The following is a 24036-nucleotide window of genomic DNA, read 5'->3' as shown; positions in this document are numbered from 1 at the left end:
GACTCAGTGTCGAGCGAATCGCTCGACCCTCACGCCAAGAACGTTCGCCCGCGTGAAGGGGACGAATCGGACGCTTCGAGTTCGAAGCGTTCGCGTACTGAGAGCGATACCCCACTCGCTTCCACTGGGGAACACTCTCGAAGTACGAAGTCGCGCGCTGCTGCTGCAGCTTAAGCGTGATCCATGGATGCCGTCCGCGTCCGAGATCGCGGACCGGTATGGGAACTCGGTACCTCCGAATGAGGTGCCGCTGTACGTATGCAGCGCCATCAAAGATGGCGCTGTGGCTGCAGATCTGCACTTTGATGCGGAAACGCATCAAATGCGCGATTACTACATCGGACGCTTTCATGAGCTCCGATGGTTTCAAAGCAAGAAGACCTCTTCTCGCAGCAAAGTGCCCGAATGGCAGGCACTTTGTCAAAGGTGGAATGCTTTTGTTGAGAACTTCAACAAGAGGCCGAGTGCTTACCGTGATCGGATTAAGCAAGCGCGTGATCGCTTCGAGACGTACTCGAAGCGTGGAAAGTTTGAGCAACTCCACGTTGCTGCGGAGGAGGCTAATGTGCTGTGCCCGAGGGCTTTCAGTGCACGAAGTGCTTTCCAGGCGCGGTCCGCTTGAGCGACCGCGACCTGAACGGGTACACGTCGTTCCGTGTGCCCGAGAGTATCAAAGAGCTCCGTGCTAAGTTCTTAGCACGTGAGGGTTCGGGCGCTAGCGATGATCGCAGCGCTCGTATTACTCCCGCTGCACCGGCGCGTACTGCTCTTCGTACGCCCTCACCATTTCCGGAACGTCCTCCAGCAAGACGTTCCGCGGCTCCCATGTATCTCGATGGGGAGGAAATCCTCTCCAACGAATACGAAAACGAGCCCCTTGAGGGTTCGTTTTCGGGATACTATGGTCAACAATCCGCTCAACAATCCAGCGGGTTGAGCCGCGGGCGTCACGGATCGGCGGTGGCGGGGTGGGAACACGCCCGGGTATGACCAGCCCCGGGCTGATGAGTATGCGTCTCTCCACGACCGGGTGGCCGTCGTGGAGCGTCTGCAGGGCGCTGAGTTCGCCGCCCTGAAGCAGGAGCTGGCGAACCAGAAGGCCCAAGTCGCGGTGGTCTCGCAGACCGCCTCGAATATCCAGGTCGAGTTGGGGACCCAGATGAAGGAGTTGCTACAGCGCGTCCGCGCGCTGGAGGAGAGCACCTGCTGCTCGTCAGAAGCCGAGGTATCTACCTCCCAAGTCAAGTCTCGGCGCTTCTGCCTCGGCTCCTGCCGAGGCTTCGGGTCAGCCGAGCTAGATGGCTCGTGCTGCAGGTATGGCTTCAGCCGTCCGACGTAAAAGGTCGGATGGAGGCGCATGCTAGACGGTATGTCTAGCTTGTATGCGTTGCCGTGCCGTGCCAACACAGTGAACGGCCCGATGAAGCGCGGAGCAAGCTTGCTTGCTCCGAAGGTCCATCCGAAAACTGCATGTTTAGGCAGGTTTTGAGTAGCTAACAAAACCAATGAACCAACTTTAAATTCATTTGTGTTGCCTCTGCCCGCATTGTCTGCGTTCAGCTTCTGTTGAAGGTCAACACCGGAAGCTGCTCGTTTATCTTGGACAAACCGAATCACGGCTTGTTTGTCTTTTGTACGTGATGAAACGTAGGATCGGAGAGTCGGCGTCCATGCACTCCTTGCGCGTCCGAGCGCGCTGAAGTCATGCGTCAGCCGCGCTCTCCATCGGAGAGGCCCGCCCTCTCTTCCCACTGCGTGGTTCGCGGTGTGTCCCTGACGACGCCGTCCTGCGCGCAGCATCACGCTGATGTGAATACACCATGTTGTTGTCGGGATGCGCCCTACGCAGCATAGCTATGGCTTCTCCAATTGTTGACAGTCGTTGAGGGCCCCACTCTGGGTCAGACAGTGTCAGCGGTTTTCTGCTGCTGTATTGCAGGTCGTAGATGGGCACCTCCGTGCCATAAAGTGGGTCCGCGTTCATCACCGCGTACGAGTACGTCAACAGTCGGTAGACGTTGGATGCCGGACTACAAAGTGGCTACCAGGTGTAGTGCCCGGTCTAGGCACTTGCACTGAGCTTACACGTGCGCAACGTGATGGCAAGTACTCTGCCATCTTAGGTTAATTATATAAGTAACAAAAGGATTCCAGTATTGGTAAAATGAGAACGTATTGCTCTAAAAACTGTTTATCATCTATGAAAGCACGCGTTCACGCGCTCGGTTTGACCGTCCGTCTGCGGATGATCCGCAGTCGACATTGAAAGATGCTGGCTTTCTACCAATAGAAGTGTGGACCACTCACTGTGGTGGTCCACTTCAATGTATCCATTGGTGTGCAATGTGAAGGAAGTATCGTGTCCGATAACACGATGTCGGACGGCTTGCCACTTGTACGTGTTTACAAACACCATGTCGACGAACAGACGGGCCGTCTGCTTCGCGGTCACTCTGCTGGCACCGCAGCAAGATGTACCATCTTGCTGAAACGGTCTACAAAGACCACAACACCGGTGTTCCCTCCGATATCCGGGGGAAGACCAAAGATGAAGCCCAAAGACATGGACTTCCAACACTCCGACGGAGTCGGTAGTGATTGTAACGGAGCCTGCGCGAATGGCGCAGGCTTTACGCGTTGACATACCTCGCAAGCACGGATGTACTTGCGCACCCACTTATACTGGTGGTGCCAGTAGAAGTCGCGCGTGAGAAGGACGTATGTCTTCTCACGTCCGAGATGTCCCGCAGTCGGGGCATCGTGATACTCGTACATGATCCTGAGTAGCAGGTCATGGTCATTTGGCACGACAACGCGGTCCGCGTTGTCGTCGACTGCATTATAAAGAAGCAGTCCGTCGTGCACCCGATATCGGTGTGCATGCGCTCGAAGGTGCTTGGGCAGCTTCTGACGGGACTTGTCAGAAGGCGCTGTGCCATAGGCCAGCAAGAGCTTCGCGTCCGCGTCGTGCGCGTACGCGGCGTTCACATCATCCAACAGAGATGATGTGGGTTTGCTCGATCGCATGGCGTCAATGGCATTGACGTCGGCAACATCTGCATAGTCCGGCCGACGTGATAACGCGTCGGCCACCACATTCAATCTTCCGGGTTTGTATTCGACCCGAAAGTTATACTCTGCAAAGAATGAGAGCCACCTCGCCATTCTTTGTGATATGTGTGGCGACTTCACTGCGGTGCGCAGTGAAGCATGGTCGGTGTAGACCACAAATGGTCTACTCCCAAGCAAGTACACTCGGAACTTTGCGAGTGCATACTTCATGGCAAGGAGTTCCTTGTCATGCACCGGATAGTTGCGCTCAGCTGGCTTCAGCTGACGCGATTGGTAGTAGACGACACGATCACGGCCCTCGTGATCGTGCTGCATTAGCGCGCATCCGATCGCGAAATCGGATGCGTCACACACTACGTGAAATGGGCGATCTTGGTCAGCCACTGCCAAGATCGGCGCCTCAGTCAAGCCCCGCTTGACTGTATCGAATGCCTTTTGGCAATCGGGTGTCCAATTCCACACAGCTTCTTTCTTAAGAAGCTGTGACAGCGGGCGGATCTTGCCCGCGTAATCCTCCACGTACTTGCACAAGTACGTGGCCAAGCCAAGGAACTGCCTCAGTTCCTTGACACTTGAAGGCGTTGGCCATTCATTGATCACTCTGACCTTTTCCGGGTCAGGGCGAACGCTATTTTCCCCTACGAGACACCCGAGGACGGGTATCTCGCTCGCCCCGAAGATACACTTCTTCAGGTTCGCGTAGAGCTTATGCTTTCGCATAAGCTCAAGTAGCTTCCGGAGATGCACCCTGTGCATCTCTACGTCGGTCTTCCCGTCCATAGCTCGGCTGTGGATGAACACATCATCGAAGTAGCTCGGTGCGAAGTCGCGCACTGAGCGCAACAAGTGCGTCACGCACCTGTTGGAAGTCGCAGGGGCGTTCTTAAGCCCATGTGGCATCACTAGCCACTCCCAGAGCATGCCGCTTGGCGTGCTCACTGCCGTGAGCGGGATATCGCTCTCACGCATTAGGATTTGATAAAATCCATCTCGCAAGTCGAGAGCACTGTAAACGGTGCTCCCGGCCATCGAATCGATGATAACATCTTTTCGCGGTATCGGCATCTGCGCCGGTACCGTCGCATCGTTCAGCTTGTTATACGCATGAACGATGCGCCATCCGCCCTGTGGCTTTTTGACACAGAACGTCGGAGCACTGTGCGGGGACTTTGATTCCCGCACTTGTCCGGCTTTGCGACGACTTTCAAAGAAGTCGTCGATTGCTTTTACTTGCTCTCGCGGCAGTGGCCACTGCCGCGTGACACAGTACTTCGTGCCCGGCACGAGATCAATCTCGTGCTGAATGCCCTTATCCTGCGGAAGCTCCGAAGGAATCTCTTCCGGGAGTACGTCTTTGTACTCCCTCAACAATTCGTAATAGGGACTCGACTTCAGCGAGTCCCAACCTTGTTCCTCGAAGCGCTCTCGCTTCGTCTTCGCACTGAAAGTGTCTTCACTCTCAGTGGTACTTCCCATGAAGAGCTGCCTCAGCTCTTCGCTCTCGCTCTTCGTTCTTTCGCTGTCCGAAAGAACGCAGACCTGCTCGATGCGTCCATCGTGCAAGTCGCGCGTGAAGCGCTTCCAGCTCATGAGACTGGAAGCAAAGTCAACTCCGACGCCATCGTCGGAGGACTAGCGAGTTCCATGTCACGATACTGGAATCCAGTATCGGTGCGCGTCAAGACGCTTAGCGTCTTGACATTCGGCGTCACCGCCGCAGTCTGCCCAGCAGACTGCTCTTGTTGCGTCTCGGTCCCGGACCGAGACTTGCGCAGCGTTTTCCGCTTGCGCCGTCTTCTTGTTGTGCGGAGCCCGGCTCCGCACAGTTGTTCTTCTGGTCCAGGCCCAGCCATGGACAGTTGTTCGCCGGCGGACCCTGTCCGCGGGCGCGCGGTATCAAGCCCGGCTTGACCGCATTTTCCTTCGTGCAGCCCGGCTGCACGGTAATGTGTTCCTTCGCCGGCAGACCCTGTCTGCGGGCGCGCGATGTCAAGCCCGGCTTGATCGCATGGCACTTCGTCGTGCAGCCCGGCTGCACTACAGCATGAAAATTGCGTCAGTGCGGTACGTTTGCAACCGTCCGCACTGTTTGCAGCGTCAATTCCCGGAGTCGACACGCCTTTGTCACCTCGACGCTGTTTATTGGCGGAGCTCCTCAGGACCAAGGTTGCCTCGGCTCCCGGAGCCGACGCGTCGTTGTCGACCTGACCTCTTCGGGTCAGGGACTGTCCCTTACACGGTTGAACGTGGGTACTGGTTCCCGGAACCAAAACGTCTTTTTCTTCTGACATCGGCAGCTATACCGACGCTGGTCTCACTTGTACACGCCCTCGCGCAATTCTTGGGCACTCCGGGACAGCGGCATTAAGCGCTGTCTCGACTGGCGAGCCGCGCGCACCTGTTGGTGCGTGCGCTGCGGTAACAGGGCCATCGCTCTCTGTTCCGCTGTCGCGTCCGAAATGCACGAGCGTGCGCTTCTTCCAGTCTATTACCGGATCATGCTGCGCAAGCCCCGGCATGCCCATAACAACGTCGAACTTATCGTCCAGGTCCAGGACGATAAAGTGTTCGGCAAACACTCGTTGTTTGTACGAGAAGCGCACGTTCACGACGCGCTTCTCGGTCTTCACGATGGCACCTGTTGCCAGTCGTACCTCCAGAAGACTTCGAGGAGGTAGATACACCTCGAAGTCAAGTCTCGACAGGCTTCGTAGTCGAACAAAGTTGTTCGACGCGCCTGAGTCTACCAGAGCGCGAAGAGAGTCACTCGCTCTCTTCGAGTAAACCTTCACGATGACTAGATTCGGCCTGTCATCTTGCTTCTTGCAGCGAGATCTAGTCTCACTGGGGGCTGCAGTCCTCAGTGTCGCGTGCCCGATGTCGGCACGCGTGACTGCATTACCAGTAGGGCGCCCCGCGCCTACTGGATGTTCACGTTTTTGTTGGTCCGCGGCGATGCCTAGCATCGCCACGACGGCCACCTCCAGGGGGCATGGGAGCTGTGCACTCCCGTGCAAAGTGACCGATCCTTCCGCAACGGAAGCATCGCACGTTACCTCCCTGCTGCTGGTAACCAGCAGTTGTTGCGTACGAGAGGTCCTTTGGTTCTGGACCTCCCGTCCTCACTACCGGACGCTGTTGCGGCCTCGGCACGTTCGCATGGAGTTTGGCTTGCAGCAGGCTAAACTCTTCTTGCATGGCAAGGGTGATTGCCGCTTCAAGAGTACTCGGGTACTCTCGGAAGAGATAGGTCTTCACGGGCCCATCTCTAAGCCCCTTCATGAACGTGACGACCTTAGCCGCCTCGTCAATTGGATTGGTCACGATATTTGAGACCAAGTATCGTGCGCGCTGCGCGTAGGCATGGACGTCATGCTTACCCTGCTGAAGGTCGAGGAACTCCGCCCTCGACCGGAACTCGTTTTGTGGGGGCTCAAACGCTTGTCTGCGCTCCTCTTTGAATATCTCGTACGTGCTGAAGAACGTAGGATCTGAGAGCCGGCGTCCGTACGCCCAACTCCTCGCTCATCCGCCAAGACATGACATGGCGAACGCGACCTTCGACAGCGGGTCGACGATGCGTCGAGCCGCTATGGCCGTGTCGAGTTCGATAAGCCATCGGAGGAGAGGCTCGCCCTCTCTTCCCACGTAATTGCTTACGCTCAACTTTAATGGTTGAGCACGCGGTGTCGTCCCTGACGACGCCGTCACTGAGGAAGCAGCATCACGCTGCTCCTTCATGATGAACCCCAGAGCAACAGCATGTTGCTCTGTCGGCGATAGCGTACACAGCATCGTAGCTATCGCCGCTTCTCCAATGACTGTTGACAGTCGTTGGAGGGCCTCCCACTCTGGGTCAGACAGGTGGGGGCAGTTAGCGCGTGCAACATGCGTTGCAGGCGTGTTGGAGCTCTCCATGGGCACCTCCGTGCTCATGTGGTTCTCGGCTCCGCGTTCGTACACCGCGTACGAACGTCAAGCAGTCGGTCGTTGGACGGACTACAAAGTGCTACCAGGTGTAGTGGATCTAACTTGACTCACTACTTTTGCTTACACGTCGCGCTACGTGTATGAGGAAGCGTAAGTAATTACTTATATACACAAATATAATTTACCTTAGATAAGACTCCAAGTAGTTAGTTTAAGGTAAAATGAGAACTGTATTGTTTGTAAATTGATCTTCCTCTAAAATCTGCTAAAAACTGTTTATCATCTATGAGAGGGGTTGACAGCGGCTGGCTGTCAGAACCCCGCCAATATGCACGTCTCTAATTGGTAGAAAGATGCTGCTTTCTACCAATAGGATCTTTGGGTATGTGTGGACCACTCATTGTGGTGGTCCACTTCAATGTATCCATTGGTGTGACTTACACCAATGTGAGGAAGTATCTAAAACTTTTAACAGATATCTTATCTGTTAAAAATCACAAGTGGCTTGTAGCCACTGGTGCGTGTAACCCTGTTACAAAAGCATCCCGCGCAAACAGGTTACGCTCTTCATAAATTTGTTGCTGGGCGGCATTCTGCATGTCTGGACCCTCGATCCTCACAACCACATTCCAGCAGCCTCGTTGCCTTAGATATGATTCCAACCGAGCCCAATACAAGTCAAACCCACCGTCTCCATCATACTTGGGCGTGTTAGTAGTCGCGGTCACATGCCGCACCGCTTGTTGCCGTGGGGGGGGGGGGGGGGGGGGCTTGACCTACTTGTTGGCCATGTCCCTCATCTTGTTGCTGCGGTTGCGACTGCACTTGTAGCTGCCCTTGTTGTCCTCCAGCGTTACCTTGGCGCTGCAACGCACCACACTCCATCTTGCTTCTTGCTTAACTACTAATTCCACACAGAAGCCACTTGGGCTCATAACCTACGAGATGATCGGTCGCACTCGCAGCACTTCGTCTATGTGGAATAAGTAGTGGTGAGGTGTTCACACGTGACCGAGAGTTGAGTAGGAGTAGCAAGTGTGCAATTCGTCAGAAAACTGATTATGTAATTGTTGTTTAAGTGTTGTTGTAGGTGAAAGCACCTCGAGCCACAAAAACCCCGTTGACTACTCTTGACTACACCGGCCGCAGCCATATAAGGAGTCTGCACGCATGCAGAAGCAGTTCCCGGAAAACCACAGCTCTTATCCGGCAGAACGCTCTTAACCTTTATTACCTATTGAGCCCACGCGTGGGCTGGCTTTAAATAGATGCCCCTCGGCACCCAAGAATAGTTAGGCATAGCAGAGCTAATTAAAAGGAAGTAGAGGAGCAAAGCCGCCCAGCGCCTTTTTTTCGATCGAATTCGTAGTTGGCGTCATGGTAAAACGTGCTGTTGGTGATCGAGTTCAAGGGAAAACGAAAGCTACAGCTAATAAGCGCGGCGTCGTCATTTCTGTCGACTACAGCACACGTCAGCCTGGGTACGATGTTCGCTGGGAGAGTGGACTTGTCGGATTGTCTGGACGCTCACTGGGGCCCATAGTTGACGATATTCAGCCATCAGCTACTACTCATGCGCCTCTTACTGCCGAATTACTGACAGCATTGCTACTGGGCACGGGTGCGACGCATGATGACTCATCGGCATCCTGTTGTTTTTGGTGCTTGTGTGGAAGAGGGCAAATGCCGAAGTGAGATTTATCGTTAAGCCTAAATCTACGTTACTGTTCTCCTCTTCCTGTTGTTCCCCTTGTGCTCCTTGATGCCTCTCATCATGTTGTTTACCCTACCGAGGACTCAGTGCCAGTCTTCGGTCTATCCAACCACATCACGGCTAGGCACGTGCCGTGCCCACCGTCAACTCGTTCACCGCGGAGTCATCTCCGGACGAGTCTTCGCTGGGTCCGTCCTGTCTACACTGGCGGTACACAATACCATCAGTCCTGTCTACACTCGCGGCGCACAATACCAACACTCCCACTCGCTGCTAGTGTTGAGCAGCCTTGGCGATGACTCGACTCGCCTGGAGCAGGTACTGCAGGCGCTTGGTTCCCACAGCCTTCGTTAACATGTCGGCGAGCTGATCCTTCGTCGGCACGTAGTCGACCGCGATAACTCCCCGCGCCACGTTCTCACGGACGAAGTGGTGCTTGATGTCCACATGATTGGTTCGAGCGTTGTAGCCTGCGTTACTTGCCAACGCGATGGCACCTTGGTTATCCTCCCACACTTGCGTAGCTCCCACTTGCTCGTGGCCCAGGTCCTTCAGCATGGCTCGGGCCCACAGCACATCCTGGGTGCACAGTCCGAGGGCCATGTACTCGGCCTCCGCCGAGCTAAGCGCCACCGTGCGCTGGTACTTCGACTTGAAGACCATCGGCGCCCCGCTGATCATCACCATCGTTCCGGACACCGAGCGGCGGTCGTCCAGATTGCTGCCCCAGTCCGCGTCCGTGTACGCCTCGACCACGATCTTCTCCTTGTTGCCGTTGTAGACGATGCCGACGTCTCGGGTGCTCTTTAGGTACCGGAGTACTCGGACCGCAGCCTTACAATGCTGTTGCCCAGGATTCTCCAAGAATCTTGACAACTGTGTGACTATGTATGCCACATCCGGGCGAGTGCACGTTGTGATGTACAACAGACATCTAATGAGTGCTCGGTATGGCTTTACCTGCATTGTCACACGTTCGGCGTGAGTCGTCGGTGACTGAGTCTTCGCCAGCTTCAGGCCCGACTCGCACGGGTTCACCACCACCTTGGCGTCCTGCTGGTTGAACCTCTTCACCACGTCGTCAATGTAACGCGTCTGCTTTATCATGAGCGTCTTGGCCATGTGGTCGTGGTTGATCTCCATACCAAGGATGAACTTGGCCTCGCCCAACTCCTTCATCTTGAACGAGTTCTTGAGCGCCACCTTGACCTCCTGGATCTCAGCAGTCGTCTTGGCCGCAATGATCATGTCGTCCACGTACAGGCAGATGTACACGTACTTGTCATCCTTACCCTTGACGTAGACGCACTGGTCGGCACCGCAACTCCGAAATCCGATGTTCACGAAGACTCGGTGGATAGTCTTGTGCCAAGCATACGCTGCTTGCTTCAGACCGTAGATCGCCTTCTCGAGTCTGCACATCATGTTCCTCGCGTTCGCGACGCCATAGGGCACCTCCATGTACACTCGCTCCGTGAGTCCGCTGTTGAGGAACGCAGTGTCCGCATCCAACTGCTCGGCCACGTACGCCTTCGCCACCACCACCGACAACACAACTCGGATTGAGTTCATGTTGGCCACTGGCGAGTATGTCTCGAAGAAGTCTACGCCAAACTTCTGCTTGAATCCTTTCGCCACCAGGCGAGCCTTGTACCTGATGACTTGGCCGTGCTCGTTGCGCTTCTTCGCGAACACCCATCGACATCCGATCGGCCGAGCATTCGCAGTCCTCTGCACCATCGTCCAGGACCCATTGTCGGCGTGTGCTTTTAGCTCCGCGTTCATCGCCTTGATCCACTCCGAAGACTCGTTGCTACGCATCGCCTGTTGATACGTGCTTGGCGCGTCTTCCGCCTCACCGACATCTGCAGCGTTCGCCAACACAGCTTCTGCAAGTAGGTTATCCTCGTCATACCTCGGTCGCTTAGGCGATGGAGGCCAGAAGTGATCGTCGTTGTCCGAGTCTTCGCTGCTGTGCATCCTCGAGTCTTCGGCGTCTGCTAATCCATCTCCAAGAATCGCAGATTCACGTACGCGCCGGATTCGATCCGGTTCTGGGTGGAACACCATTTCCTCAGTCATCGCTGGATTCCCCACCCTTTGGAAGTTCGAAAGATCCTGTACCGATGACTCGTTCAACTCCGCCTCTCGCATCTCCGAGTCTTCGGCGGTATCTTCCACTGACTCCAATGGGTTATCAGTCGTAGGTTGCTGCGCAGGCTCCGGTAATGCAGCATCCTCTCCATCCTTCGTCACTTGGATGGTCACCGAGTCTTCGGTGGACGCCGTGTCGTAGATGCCATTTACTTCTCGTTCGTCGAGTTTCACCGATCTGGTCACCTTCACCTTGTTTGACTCCAAGTCGTACACTCGGTAACCCTTCGAGTCTTCGGCGTACCCCAGGAACATGCACTTGAAGCTCTTTGCTTCCAACTTCGTGCGTTTTGCCTTGTCAATGTGTGCATACCCGATCGATCCAAACACACGTAAGTGGTCCAACCGAGGTTTCGCCTTGAACGACAACTCGTACGGAGTCTTCGTTGGGTGCATACTGTTGGTCGACCGGTTGGTTAAGTACACTGCCGTGCTGACTGCCTCTGCCCACCACAACGTGGTCACACCCTTGTAATGCAGCATGCTCCGAGCCTCCTCCATGATCGTACGATTCATCCGTTCTGCCACTCCATTCTGCTGAGGGCTATATGGGACGGTCTTCTGGTGCATGATCCCGTTCTGCCGGCAGATCTCGTCCATCGACTTGTTGACGAACTCGCTGCCATTGTCCGAGCGCAGGCACTTGATGCGCTCTCCCCACTGATTCTGGTACAACTTCATGAACAGCTTGAACTTGATCGCGACCTCGCTCTTCTTAGTCAAGAAGTACACCACGACGTGCCGCGAGTAGTCGTCCACGAAGGTGAGCACGTACCTGGCCCCGCCCTTAGACTTCGTCTTCATGGGGCCCATCACGTCCGTATGAACGAGCTCTAGCGGACGTGTCGTTTTCGTTAACGATCGCGACGGGAAGTGCGCGACCGTCTGCTTGCCCTTCATGCATCCGCCGCATAGGGTCTTAACCGTTTTCTGAGTCATCGGCAGCCCAATCGTGGCTTGCCGAGTCTTCGCCAACGAGTCGTCGTTGAGGTGTCCCATGCGAGCGTGCCAAAGATCCCACCCGCGTTCGACCCCCGAGTACTCCGTGTAGTACGCCGTGTCCTGCTGGCATTCCAGCACATACGACTTGCCGATCTTCTTCCCTGAAGCGATCGCCGTCGACTTGTCCCAAATGACACACGACTTGCGCTGGAACTCCACGCTCATACCGCGCTCAGCCAACTTTCCAACCGAGAGCAGTCGTCCGTCGAGGCCGGGTATGTGGAGTACCTCTATCATTCGGATCCGCTTGCCGTCGATGCCCGTCAAGCCTACTGACCCCGTCCCAGCCACGCGAATCTTCTTTCCATCCGCGATAGTCACAAACATGTCCGCCGACATGTCCGCGTACTCGAACAAGTCGTCGCGGTGTGGCGTCATGTGCACCGTCGCACCGCTATCGATCAGCCACCCTGCCGACCGATCCTCACTGTAGTGGGTCTAACTTGACTCACTACTTTAGCTTACACGTTGCGCAACGTGTATGAGGAAGCGTAAGTACTTAGTAATTACTTAGGTTAATTATATTTGAATACACAAATATAAGTTAAATAAGAAGGGATTCCAAGTGACTTAGACTAGGTAAAATGAGAACTGTATTGCTTGTAAATTGATCTTCCTCTAAAATCTGCTAAAAACTGTTTATCATCTATGAAAGGGTTGGCAGCGGCTGGCTGTCAGAGCCCCGCTAATATGCATGTCTCTGATTGGTAGAAAGATGCTGCTTCTACCAATAGGATCTTTGGGTATGTGGGGACCACTCATTGTGGTGGTCCACTTCAATGTATTCATTGGTGTGTCTTACACCAAGGTGAGGAAGTATCCAAAACTTTTAACAGATAACCTATCTGTTAAATTCACAAGTGGTTTGCAGCCACTTGTGCGTGTAACCCCGTTACACTCACCAACAGCGAAGACTGAGTCTTCGCTGGTGTCACCATTACCTTGCTCCGGGCAGTCCCGCTTCATGTGACCGAATTTGTCGCAGTTGAAGCACTTGCCCTTGAACCTGCCGAGCTTTCGTCCGCCATTGCTCTTCCGGTCGAACCCCTTGCCGACCTTGTTAATTAAACCTTTGGTTCTTACCCTTACCTCCGAACGAGGTAGCCTTCAGCGCACGCTCCGAAGACTCCTTCTTCTCTTGTCGCTCGTACTCCTTGAGCAACTTCTCCTTGACCTCGATGAGCGTCACGTCCTTGGAGTTCTCGACGATCGATGAGATCAACTCGTACTCAGCAGGCAGACTGCTCAGCAAAATAACGAGTTGTCGGCCATCGTCCAGCGGCTCGCCCAGCGATTGCAGGCCCACGATGAGCTCGTCGAACTTGTCCAGATGCTTCGCCATCGTCGAGCCTTCCTCCATCTTGAACTCATGGAGGCGACGAGTCATCGCCACGCGGTTATGCATCGTTGTCCGGTTGTAGAACTCTCCCAGAGTATTCCACTCTTGAATGGCCGAGGTGGCCGATCGAATCTTCGTGTGGTGCTCCACCGCCACCCCTTGTGCGATGAGTCCGAGCGCCTTCATGTCTTTGAGCAACCAGGCCTCGGTGACCTCACTCGGGTCCTTCACCACTTGCACGTGCGCCAGCAGCCCCTTCCTCGCCAGCGTCATCCGCATAGCGAACTCCCAGTGGAAGTAGTTGTCGCTTCCCAGGATGACTTCGGCCTTCTTGCTGGACGTCGTCATGTCCGTCGTCGTGGGCTTGATCTTGTGCGGCTGTTAACCTGTTGGTTTTGGTGCTTGTGTGGAAGAGGGCAAATGCCGAAGTGAGATTTATCGTTAAGCCTAAATCTACGTTACTGTTCTCCTCTTCCTGTTGTTCCCCTTGTGCTCCTTGATGCCTCTCATCATGTTGTTTACCCTACCGAGGACTCAGTGCCAGTCTTCGGTCTATCCAACCACATCACGGCTAGGCACGTGCCGTGCCCACCGTCAACTCGTTCACCGCGGAGTCATCTCCGGACGAGTCTTCGCTGGGTCCGTCCTGTCTACACTGGCGGTACACAATACCATCAGTCCTGTCTACACTCGCGGCGCACAATACCAACACATCCGAGTCCCCGGATGCCGAAGATGGAGATGAAGAGGATACTACAGCAAGTGAAGGTCCATGTCTGGTATATCTGATGAGGGAAAGTTAATAACTCATGGTAGGGTGTGGGAGTTTTGTGCGAAAGTTCTGGTGGATTCGGTGGCAATGCAGCGGAAGCAAAAAACATTTTTCGCTGGCCATTGGTACTTCAACTAGGTGAAAAAACGTTTGTCAAATATTTGTATTTGATGTACCCGTGCAGGACACAATCCAGCACACAAACACGCAGCTTGTAGATCGCCATCAGCGTAAAATTGGCGAGGGCGACTTTTTCCGTTGGCTTGGCATCCGGCTAGCTATGGCAGTTGAACCCCGCCGTGGAGCTATTCGAGTCTATTGGGAGAGGGAGGTTCAAGAAGGTTACGTCGGCACCGCTCCGAATTTCGGTGAGCGCTACGCAATGTCTCGCCGTACATTTGAAAACATAGCTTGTGCCCTCTCGTTTTCGGACGAAGGAGTTTCTGATGACCCCTGCAAGCCATTCGACCTATAGTGCATGGGTTCAACAACCGGCGTGCCGATGGGGTTTCTCCTGGAGAATTACTCTGTGTAGACGAGTGTATGAGCTCATGGCAGGGTAAAGAAGGCAAATACTGCCACGACGGTATGCCGCACAAAACAAAAATTCCTAGAAAACCCGAGGGGGTTGGAGCCGAACTCAAGTCTATTGTAGATGGAGATTCTGGTGTTTTGCTTGGTCAAGACCTAGTTGAAGGCGTTGATCGCCAAAAACAAAAGGCGTACCATGCACTTTTCGGAGAAGGAACCGCCGTTATCCTCCGTCTCACTGAGGCTTGCAAGGGGACAGGACGAACGGTAGTTGCGGATAGTGCATTTCCGTCGGTCAAGACACTTGTTCAATTAGAGCAGCTGAATGGACTTTTCAGTATGGTCAAAACGGCTTCGTGCGAATACCCTAAAAATATTTTGCCGATTGGTTTTCAACTGATCCTACACGCGGTGATGTCAAATTGCTCCAGAGCTTAACCACATCCGGGTAAGCGATGTACGCTCTTTGTTGGGCTGGTCGGAATCCTAAGTGTATCATCTCCAACCGAGGGACGTCACTCCCTGGTAGCGATAGCGTTCGCCGTCGCCACAAACTGATCGTTGACGGGGACCAGATAGTCACGTTGCAATATGGACGGCGTATTCAACGCCCACAAATGGTGGAGCTGTTTTATTCAAAGTTTTCGTGTGTGGATGTCCACGATCACTACCGACAAGGAAGCTTGGAGTTGGAGCGTATTTGGCATACGAAGCGCTGGCACCATCGTCTTTTTTCCACTTTGTTCGGTATGGTTGTAGTGGATGCGTACATAGCATACACGTACGAAGCAGTTAAATCAGGCTCTCTGGACTCATCTATCGTGGACTTCAACTCATTCATTGCACAACTTGCCTACCAGTTAATTTTTAACGAGTACAAAATGGAGCGCTCGACCAGGGTTGGTGCTACAGGAGATTTCGTGCCAGCACCAGTACACACACTAGTTGCTTTCAGCACACTGCCGCAGTACCAGCGCATGACTGGCACGATCTTGCGAGCTCAACGTAAGTGCAACGTGTGTGGCCGGAAGGCCTCGTTCTATTGTTTTGGTTGCTCCGAACCTGACCAGAACTCTTTCTTCGGCGTATGCGGGCTGAAAACCGGCCGCGAATGCCATTCGCTTCACTTGAGTATGCCGTAGCTTGGCTAAAAAGGTCTATCAACGCTATTTCGAATACATTTGTTTGCATTGATTATGATCCCACGCGTGGACTTTTTACCGAGCCCACCGGTGGGCTTTGAGGCTGGGTCGTAAAGATTAACTCTCTCATTGTCACAGGTATCATGGTCAAAGACCTCAACTACCACACTCTACCTCAACAAGCACATTAGTCGGTACTCAACCAACTTCACCTTCAAACATGCTGTAGTAACCAGAGTGTCCACGGAACGCACTCAGCGTCGTGGTAACGCAAATGTAGTCTCGCTTATTCCCAGTTTTAAGACATCGACTTGGCCAAAATGTGTGAAACACACAATAAACCTACTGAACATAAGGGAGTTGTCTTGTTTTCATGAAATGTAATTTACTTTAGCATCATCACCGCGCGTAAAAAAATCGTACACCACAGCCCGATGAACTGAAGTACACGAGTTGGGTGTCGAAAGCAATCACGTAAAGGAGAGTTCCTATTAACGTGAACGCAGAGCCTATCAGAGACGTCCAACGTTTGACGCGAATGCCGTGCTCGAGCAACAGCCGCTGGGGTGCAATGGCCCGTGTCGATGAAGCCAAAACGCGAATTTTGGTTAAGTATTGCAAAGATCAACTTCAACTGGTCGAATGTTCACTGACCTCAGTCACCGTTCTGGTCCGATGGATCACGGGAGTATCTCGCAACACAGGACCACACCCTAAAGCTCCATTATGCACGACGGTGCTTTTAGTTGACAGCCATATGTAGAGAGGGATCGAGGCAGAACCCCTTATTAGGTGAATTGCACTCCTCACTTCTCGATTTGCGCGCTTCGAAGCAACGTACGCCAACTCCAAGACACGCGACGATGCTTTCGTCCTTCCACATGTCGCTGACGGCGATGGCAACCGCTGTCGCAATCGTCGGAGCCGCTACAATTGATACTAGTTCACCAACGGGCTTCGCTGCTGGAACCACTGGCGGCGGCAGCGTTGATCCAGTCTATCCAACCTCCATCGACGAGCTCTCCACTTATCTCAGCGACGACGAGCCCCGGGTCATTGTGCTGCAGCAGACCTTGAACTTCACCGGCACCGAAGGATCCACCACAGAGACCGGGTGTAGACCCACCTTCAACCAGGAGTGCATCGCTGAGAACAACGGATACAAGTCGCAGGACGTCATCCTCATGGATGGCGATGTGATGGAAGGCTAGGAAGTCGGCTGAAGAGCGCGGCGATGTAGGAGACTCAAGTTGTTTGTTGGGTAGCAGGTGAAAGTGAGAATGAGAAAGAACTAGAGCTCGAAGCTCGGCCTACATGTAGGGCTATCCCCTTTGTCTCCTCTGTGGTGCTGTGAAGCTGTGGTAGCTGGCTGGAGGTCAAGGTCGCACTCGTTGCCTGTCCTCTCAGCTGAATTGAAATGAGCATGTGCGGTAGATGATTTCCCCGCGTGTGTGCGTCTGTCGCTCTCGCGGGCCACATATCGCCGGAGTAATGCTTGCACGAATTTGATGTTGCAACACTCCCCCTCAAGCATGACTTGTGTGGCGGAGCATGCTGCACATTCGTCCGAAAATGATGCGATCGGTGGCTTTCGTAAAAAATATCGGCAAGCTGCTGCTGAGTGGGGCAATATTCCACTTGAACTTTCATGTTGGCGATTGCGTCCCGGATGAAGTGATACTTGATCTGTAAGTGGCGGGTGCACTGAGTGGTGACTGCGTTCTCCATCGATTTTATAGCTGACTGGTTATCCACGCGAAGTAGAATTGCATCAGTTAGCTGCATCAACCCGAGCTCTTGGAGAAGTTGGTGGGTTCCGATGCAGTCCTGGACAGCAGAGCACGCAGCGACGTATTCAGCCTCCATAGTTGACAAGGCCACGGTAGTTTGCTTCCGCGACGACCACGATATGGTCATGCCGTTGATCTGGAGCACTGAGCCGCTCGTTGACTTTGTGCTCGACGAATCACCGGCCCAGTTCGCGTCAGGATAGATGATCGGCTGTAGTTTTGTTGCGATGTCATTCTCAAACTTGTAAAACAGACCGATGTCGGCCGTACCTTTCAGATACCGGAGAATCCTCTTTACCCCGTTCCAGTGTACCAGTGTTGGGCACGAAATAAAGCGAGAGAGGAAGTTGGTCGCGGTAGCGATGTCGGGACGTGTGCAATTTGATATCCATAGCAGGCTGCCAATCGCTTCACGGTAAAGTGTGGTGTCGTGGAACGGGTCCCCATTCTCCTCGAAGAAGCGATGGTTGACTTCCATAGGAGTTGAGGCCGCTTTGCACTGGTCCATACCCATTTTGGCGAGCAGATCCAGCGTAGTCTGCTGCTGGTGAATAGTGATTCCATCCGTAGTGTAACCAATCCAGATCCCGAGGCACTTTTGAGCGTCGCCGAGGTCCTTGATATCAAATCGCTCGGTGAGTTTAGTCATCACTTGATCAGATAGCGTTGGGTTTTGACTCACAATAAGGATGTCATCCACGTAGAGCCCCAAAACACAGAGTGCGCCGTGTTGCCGGAGGAAGTAAAGGCACGGGTCCATGCGGGATCTCTGGAAGCCCTTCGCTTGTAAGAACGAATCGATAAGGTCGTTCCACAGCTTGCCGCTCTGCTTCAAGCCGTAGAGCCCTTTTAGGAGTAGCCACACGCGATGGTCGTTGGTATCAGTTGTTCCAGTAGGTGGCTTGAGGTAGATCGGCTTGTCCAGGTCTGACTTTAAGTACGCATTCGGGACATCACCTTGGTGGAGCTTGACTTTCCAGATCGCAGCTAGCATCACAATGAACCGTAAGCTGGAAATCTTTAAAACCGGCGAGAAGGTGGACTCGAAGTCGATGCCGTACCTCTGGGTGAATCCGCGTGCCACCAAGCGAGCTTTGAACCGCTCCAGCTCGCCGTTGCTGCTGAATTTCATCTTGTAAACCCATTTGGACGTGACAATGTTGGCTCCGTCGGGTGCTTCGACCAGCTCTCAGGTGCCATTGGCGTCCTGCTCAGCAAGCTCCTTGTCCATGGCAGCTTTCCACTCGGCCCGGTGCTTGCTCCGCTTTGCTTCTGCCACCGACTGGGGTTCTTTTTCATGGTCGGCTGCCTTGATGGTTATCATGGCGTACGCAGGTACCGCAAAAGCGTCAATAAATGACTGTGGCAGCTCAAAGTCAGTGGGTTCACTGTACTCGCGTCTTCCAAAGACGCGTCGGAGGATTCAGCGGGGATTGGCCGTCCAAAATCGTCAGGAACTCCGGCTTCATCATCTTCTTCATTCTGGTCGTTGCATTCTAGCGTGCCTTCTTGTTCTGTAGCTCGGACTGGAGTGTCAGTGTTGGTGGCGCTTGCGTCGGAGTGCTCGTCATGACGCTCACGGAGTACCTCTGCTGTAAGAGGGTCCTGTATGTCCAGCTTGGGCTGATCGGAATCCTAAGTGTATCATCTCCAACCGAGGGACGTCACTCCCTGGTAGCGATAGCGTTCGCCGTCGCCACAAACTGATCGTTGACGGGGACCAGATAGTCACGTTGCAATATGGACGGCGTATTCAACGCCCACAAATGGTGGAGCTGTTTTATTCAAAGTTTTCGTGTGTGGATGTCCACGATCACTACCGACAAGGAAGCTTGGAGTTGGAGCGTATTTGGCATACGAAGCGCTGGCACCATCGTCTTTTTTCCACTTTGTTCGGTATGGTTGTAGTGGATGCGTACATAGCATACACGTACGAAGCAGTTAAATCAGGCTCTCTGGACTCATCTATCGTGGACTTCAACTCATTCATTGCACAACTTGCCTACCAGTTAATTTTTAACGAGTACAAAATGGAGCGCTCGACCAGGGTTGGTGCTACAGGAGATTTCGTGCCAGCACCAGTACACACACTAGTTGCTTTCAGCACACTGCCGCAGTACCAGCGCATGACTGGCACGATCTTGCGAGCTCAACGTAAGTGCAACGTGTGTGGCCGGAAGGCCTCGTTCTATTGTTTTGGTTGCTCCGAACCTGACCAGAACTCTTTCTTCGGCGTATGCGGGCTGAAAACCGGCCGCGAATGCCATTCGCTTCACTTGAGTATGCCGTAGCTTGGCTAAAAAGGTCTATCAACGCTATTTCGAATACATTTGTTTGCATTGATTATGATCCCACGCGTGGACTTTTTACCGAGCCCACCGGTGGGCTTTGAGGCTGGGTCGTAAAGATTAACTCTCTCATTGTCACAGGTATCATGGTCAAAGACCTCAACTACCACACTCTACCTCAACAAGCACATTAGTCGGTACTCAACCAACTTCACCTTCAAACATGCTGTAGTAACCAGAGTGTCCACGGAACGCACTCAGCGTCGTGGTAACGCAAATGTAGTCTCGCTTATTCCCAGTTTTAAGACATCGACTTGGCCAAAATGTGTGAAACACACAATAAACCTACTGAACATAAGGGAGTTGTCTTGTTTTCATGAAATGTAATTTACTTTAGCATCATCACCGCGCGTAAAAAAAATCGTACACCACAGCCCGATGAACTGAAGTACACGAGTTGGGTGTCGAAAGCAATCACGTAAAGGAGAGTTCCTATTAACGTGAACGCAGAGCCTATCAGAGACGTCCAACGTTTGACGCGAATGCCGTGCTCGAGCAACAGCCGCTGGGGTGCAATGGCCCGTGTCGATGAAGCCAAAACGCGAATTTTGGTTAAGTATTGCAAAGATCAACTTCAACTGGTCGAATGTTCACTGACCTCAGTCACCGTTCTGGTCCGATGGATCACGGGAGTATCTCGCAACACAGGACCACACCCTAAAGCTCCATTATGCACGACGGTGCTTTTAGTTGACAGCCATATGTAGAGAGGGATCGAGGCAGAACCCCTTATTAGGTGAATTGCACTCCTCACTTCTCGATTTGCGCGCTTCGAAGCAACGTACGCCAACTCCAAGACACGCGACGATGCTTTCGTCCTTCCACATGTCGCTGACGGCGATGGCAACCGCTGTCGCAATCGTCGGAGCCGCTACAATTGATACTAGTTCACCAACGGGCTTCGCTGCTGGAACCACTGGCGGCGGCAGCGTTGATCCAGTCTATCCAACCTCCATCGACGAGCTCTCCACTTATCTCAGCGACGACGAGCCCCGGGTCATTGTGCTGCAGCAGACCTTGAACTTCACCGGCACCGAAGGATCCACCACAGAGACCGGGTGTAGACCCACCTTCAACCAGGAGTGCATCGCTAAGAACAACGGATACAAGTCGCAGGACGTCATCCTCATGGATGGCGACACAGCGATGTCCCAAACCGGCGGATGTGATAGTGATGGCATCGCCGTGGAGGTAACTTACGACAACGCCGCCAAGAACCCGCTCGTCGTGGCCAGTAACAAGACCCTCGTGGGTGAAGGCACAGCCGGCGTGTTATACGGCAAGGGCCTGATCATCGAAGGCAGCAATGTGATCGTGCAGAATATCCACATCACGGAGTTGAACCCGCACCTCGTGTGGGGCGGCGACGCCATTACCATTCGTGGTGCCGACGACAAGGCGCCGTCGGGTATCTGGGTCGACCACGTCAAGGTCTCGAGGATTGGGCGTCAAATGGTGGTGGTCAACTTCTCGGGCGCAATGGGCCTCACCATCAGCAACTCGGACTTCGACGGCAACACTGAGTACTCGGCATCATGCGACGGACGCCACTACTGGGGCTTCTTGTTGTACGGAGAGACGACGCAGATAAGCCTGGTCAACAACTACATCCACGAGACATCCGGCCGTTCGCCGAAGATTGGAGGTACTGCCGACCAGAGTGTTGTGGTGCACGCCGCCAACAACTACTTTTACGACAATTCAGGTCATGCTTTCGACGTGGCGGCCAGCGCGTACGTGCTAGCGGAGGGAAACTACTTCGACGCGGTCACGACTCCCAACCTCGACGACGAGGACGGTAACTTCTTCGTGCCGACGGCAGCCAGCGACTGCGAGTCGAGCCTGAGTCGTGACTGCGAGCTGAACGTGCTGACGGACAGCGGAACTCTGTCCGGGTACAACGAAGACGCAGTGACGAGTATCCTGAGCAGCTACAAAACGCAGATCGGCGGGTACGCGATCGCGGCAGCCTCCCAGTTCACGGCAGCCACCGCTAGCTTTGGTGTCGGCTCGGTTTCAAGCTCCATCTCGATGTCGTCGACTATTTCCAGCACAGCTGAAGACACGACTTCGATGACCAGCACGGCAGTTAGTTCCACCAGCAGCGATGCCTCTTCAGCGGCCAGCAACACGTCAGCTAGTGCTGCGGTGTCTGAGAGCGCACCAGTGCAGGCAAGCAGCACAAGCAGCGTTGCAGGGGACGCCGACTCGGAGACGGCCACGTTCACATCAGCCAAAACAGACACCAATGAGACCGAAACCACAACAGCTGCAAACACTACGACGGCGACTGAAAATGCTGTCAAGTGTCGTGCTACCCGTATCCGACAGTAGTGTATGGACTCCCAGGCCAGTAGCTTGGCCTTTTGCGTAACTCAACTCCAATATCCAGCTTCCACAACGTTTCAACGTGCATTGCTGTGTTTGTGCCCTGATCACCCAAACGCATGTGCAACGAAGCGCAGCCACGATGACTTGGTCTCACGGTATCCTTTACATGATCCGGTTGTCGTCGAGTTGAAGTTTTAGGCGCCGGGATACTGTCGCTTCCGACGTGGCACGGCGACTGATAACCATCTGCGTGCATTAATTCTTTCGTGTGATCACCAGGCGAAAACAAACTTGCGCGAAGTCCAACCTTCCTTGCCTCCAGCCTGAAAACCGATTGGACCGATAGTTTGATGCATACGAGAACGACCGGCGTGCTTTTCAATCTACTGAGAGGCACATTCCTTCTGTAGACGACCGTGTATGCCTGTCACCTTCTGCCATGAGCTTCAAAAGCAAGCAACACGAGATAAATACCTGCAGGTCATCAGCATGGCAGTTCTATTTCTCGTCAACGTACTCGGTCTTTGCGCAGCCAGAAAGAAGACCGCTTGAGCTCTTTCCTTGTTGAGTGAGGCGATTGCATCATCGTCCTCATACCACGCAACTTCATCCCTTGCAACTGCTCCACTGGCGCCTATGCTGCCGCCTTCTTCTTGGGTCGCACCTCCGAGTCCTGCACGGCGTGGAGGAAGATGGCGTCGTTCGGGTGGCTGCGGAAACAAAACAAAACAAAAATGTCAACACCCCCAACTACCACCACACAAAACCGCCGTCCACAGCACAACGGCACGTACTCCTTCTCGCCCTGCTCGTACGTGTACGAGGCGGCGATGGCCAGCGTGGCTCCGTCGGGGCTGAAGTCCATGGCGGCGATGCTCGTCGGGTACTGGCGCAGGTGCGTGATGCGCTTCTTGTTGGCGCCGTCCCACAAGTTCACGACGCCGTCGCAGCCGCCCGTGGCGAACGTGCCGTGCGTCGGGTGGAAGGCGATGCAGTTGACGGGGTAGATGAGCGTCTGGCCGTCCTCCTTGCCGCGGTGGCACTTGAACGCGTAGCTGCGCCGCTTGCCGTCCGTCGTGTCGTCCGCCAGGTACTCGAGCGCCACGCGGCCCTCCACGGAGCCGAGCGCGACGCCCGAGAGGTCCGGGAACACGCGCACGCAGCGCGTCTGGAACTTGAGCGGGCTCTCCTTCTGCAGCACGGGCCGCGCCAGGTTGCGCAGGTCGAACACGGCCAGCTGCCGCTCGGACGAGGCCGCGGCCAGCACGTGCGCACGCGCGTCCAGCGCGAACACCTTGCCGGGCAGCTGCGCCGCGTGGAGCTGCGCGCCGCCGCCGCTGCGCGCGTCGAAGACCTTGACGGCGCCGTCCCAGCCGCCGCTCACCGCCAGCCCGAACTCCGGCGCGTAGCCCACGTGGCGCACCGCGGCGGCGTGCGTGCCCAGCGTGGCAATCACGCGGCGCGTGGCCAGGTCCACCTGCTTCACGGCGCAGTCCAGGCCGCCCGCGAACGCCTCGCCCTCGCCCTGCCCGAAGCAGCAGCTCAGCACGGGCGCCTCCAGCTCCACGCGCGCGCGCAGCCGCGCGCCGTCGTACACGCGCAGCGTCGCGTCCCACGACGACGCCAGCAGATGCTGCGAGCGCGCGCCGAAGCGCACGCAGGACACGCCGTCGCTCGGCGGCGCCTGCACCTCCACGTCCGCAGCGGCGGTCGCCATCTTCCAGTTATTAATACTAGTAGTATTATAATATTGGGGATTACTACTGGAGGCGCGGCATAGTCAATTAATTAATTAATTGGGAATAGGTTTTGATTGTGCGCGACCGAGATACAATTATAATACATGTACCACATTAGAGACGACTATATTAATAGTAGCTGACTAAACCGCATTTTACAACATCAAAAATC

At 54.4% G+C, this 24036-nt stretch overlaps 4 protein-coding genes across 5 annotated transcripts; 2 read left to right on the top strand and 2 right to left on the bottom strand.

Moving 5' to 3' along the window:
- Nucleotides 1–16519: 16519 nt before the first annotated feature.
- IUM83_11682 (pectate lyase) lies at nt 16520–16867 on the top strand (the record flags this gene model as incomplete). The annotated part of the gene is made up of 1 exon (XM_067936256.1): nt 16520–16867. The coding sequence occupies one exon, from the start codon at nt 16520–16522 to the stop codon at nt 16865–16867; it is 348 nt and encodes a 115-aa protein (XP_067798660.1).
- A 573-nt stretch (nt 16868–17440) lies between these two features.
- On the bottom strand, nt 17441–18440 carry IUM83_11681 (Integrase catalytic core protein; the record flags this gene model as incomplete). Its single annotated transcript, XM_067936255.1, has 2 exons — nt 17441–17483; nt 17563–18440. 2 exons carry the CDS (start codon nt 18438–18440, stop codon nt 17441–17443), a joined length of 921 nt encoding a protein of 306 aa, XP_067798635.1.
- A 2161-nt stretch (nt 18441–20601) lies between these two features.
- IUM83_11680 (Pectate lyase) lies at nt 20602–22128 on the top strand (the record flags this gene model as incomplete). 2 transcript variants are annotated; one of them, XM_067936254.1, is made up of 2 exons in its annotated part: nt 20602–21317; nt 21382–21385. In XM_067936254.1, 2 exons carry the CDS (start codon nt 20602–20604, stop codon nt 21383–21385), a joined length of 720 nt encoding a protein of 239 aa, XP_067798662.1. The 2 variants fall into 2 exon arrangements, with proteins under 2 accessions (XP_067798662.1, XP_067798663.1); XM_067936253.1 differs by having other exon boundaries at nt 20602–22128.
- A 631-nt stretch (nt 22129–22759) lies between these two features.
- On the bottom strand, nt 22760–23842 carry IUM83_11679 (Mitotic checkpoint protein BUB3; the record flags this gene model as incomplete). Its single annotated transcript, XM_067936252.1, has 2 exons — nt 22760–22835; nt 22920–23842. 2 exons carry the CDS (start codon nt 23840–23842, stop codon nt 22760–22762), a joined length of 999 nt encoding a protein of 332 aa, XP_067798497.1.
- Between the last annotated feature and the right edge of the window lie 194 nt (nt 23843–24036).

The sequence above is a fragment of the Phytophthora cinnamomi genome (assembly GCF_018691715.1).
Source record: "Phytophthora cinnamomi strain GKB4 chromosome Unknown Contig8, whole genome shotgun sequence".
Lineage (NCBI taxonomy): Eukaryota > Oomycota > Peronosporomycetes > Peronosporales > Peronosporaceae > Phytophthora > Phytophthora cinnamomi.
Note: the sequence above shows the minus strand (reverse complement) of the source record. Positions and strands in the feature narration are given on the sequence as shown.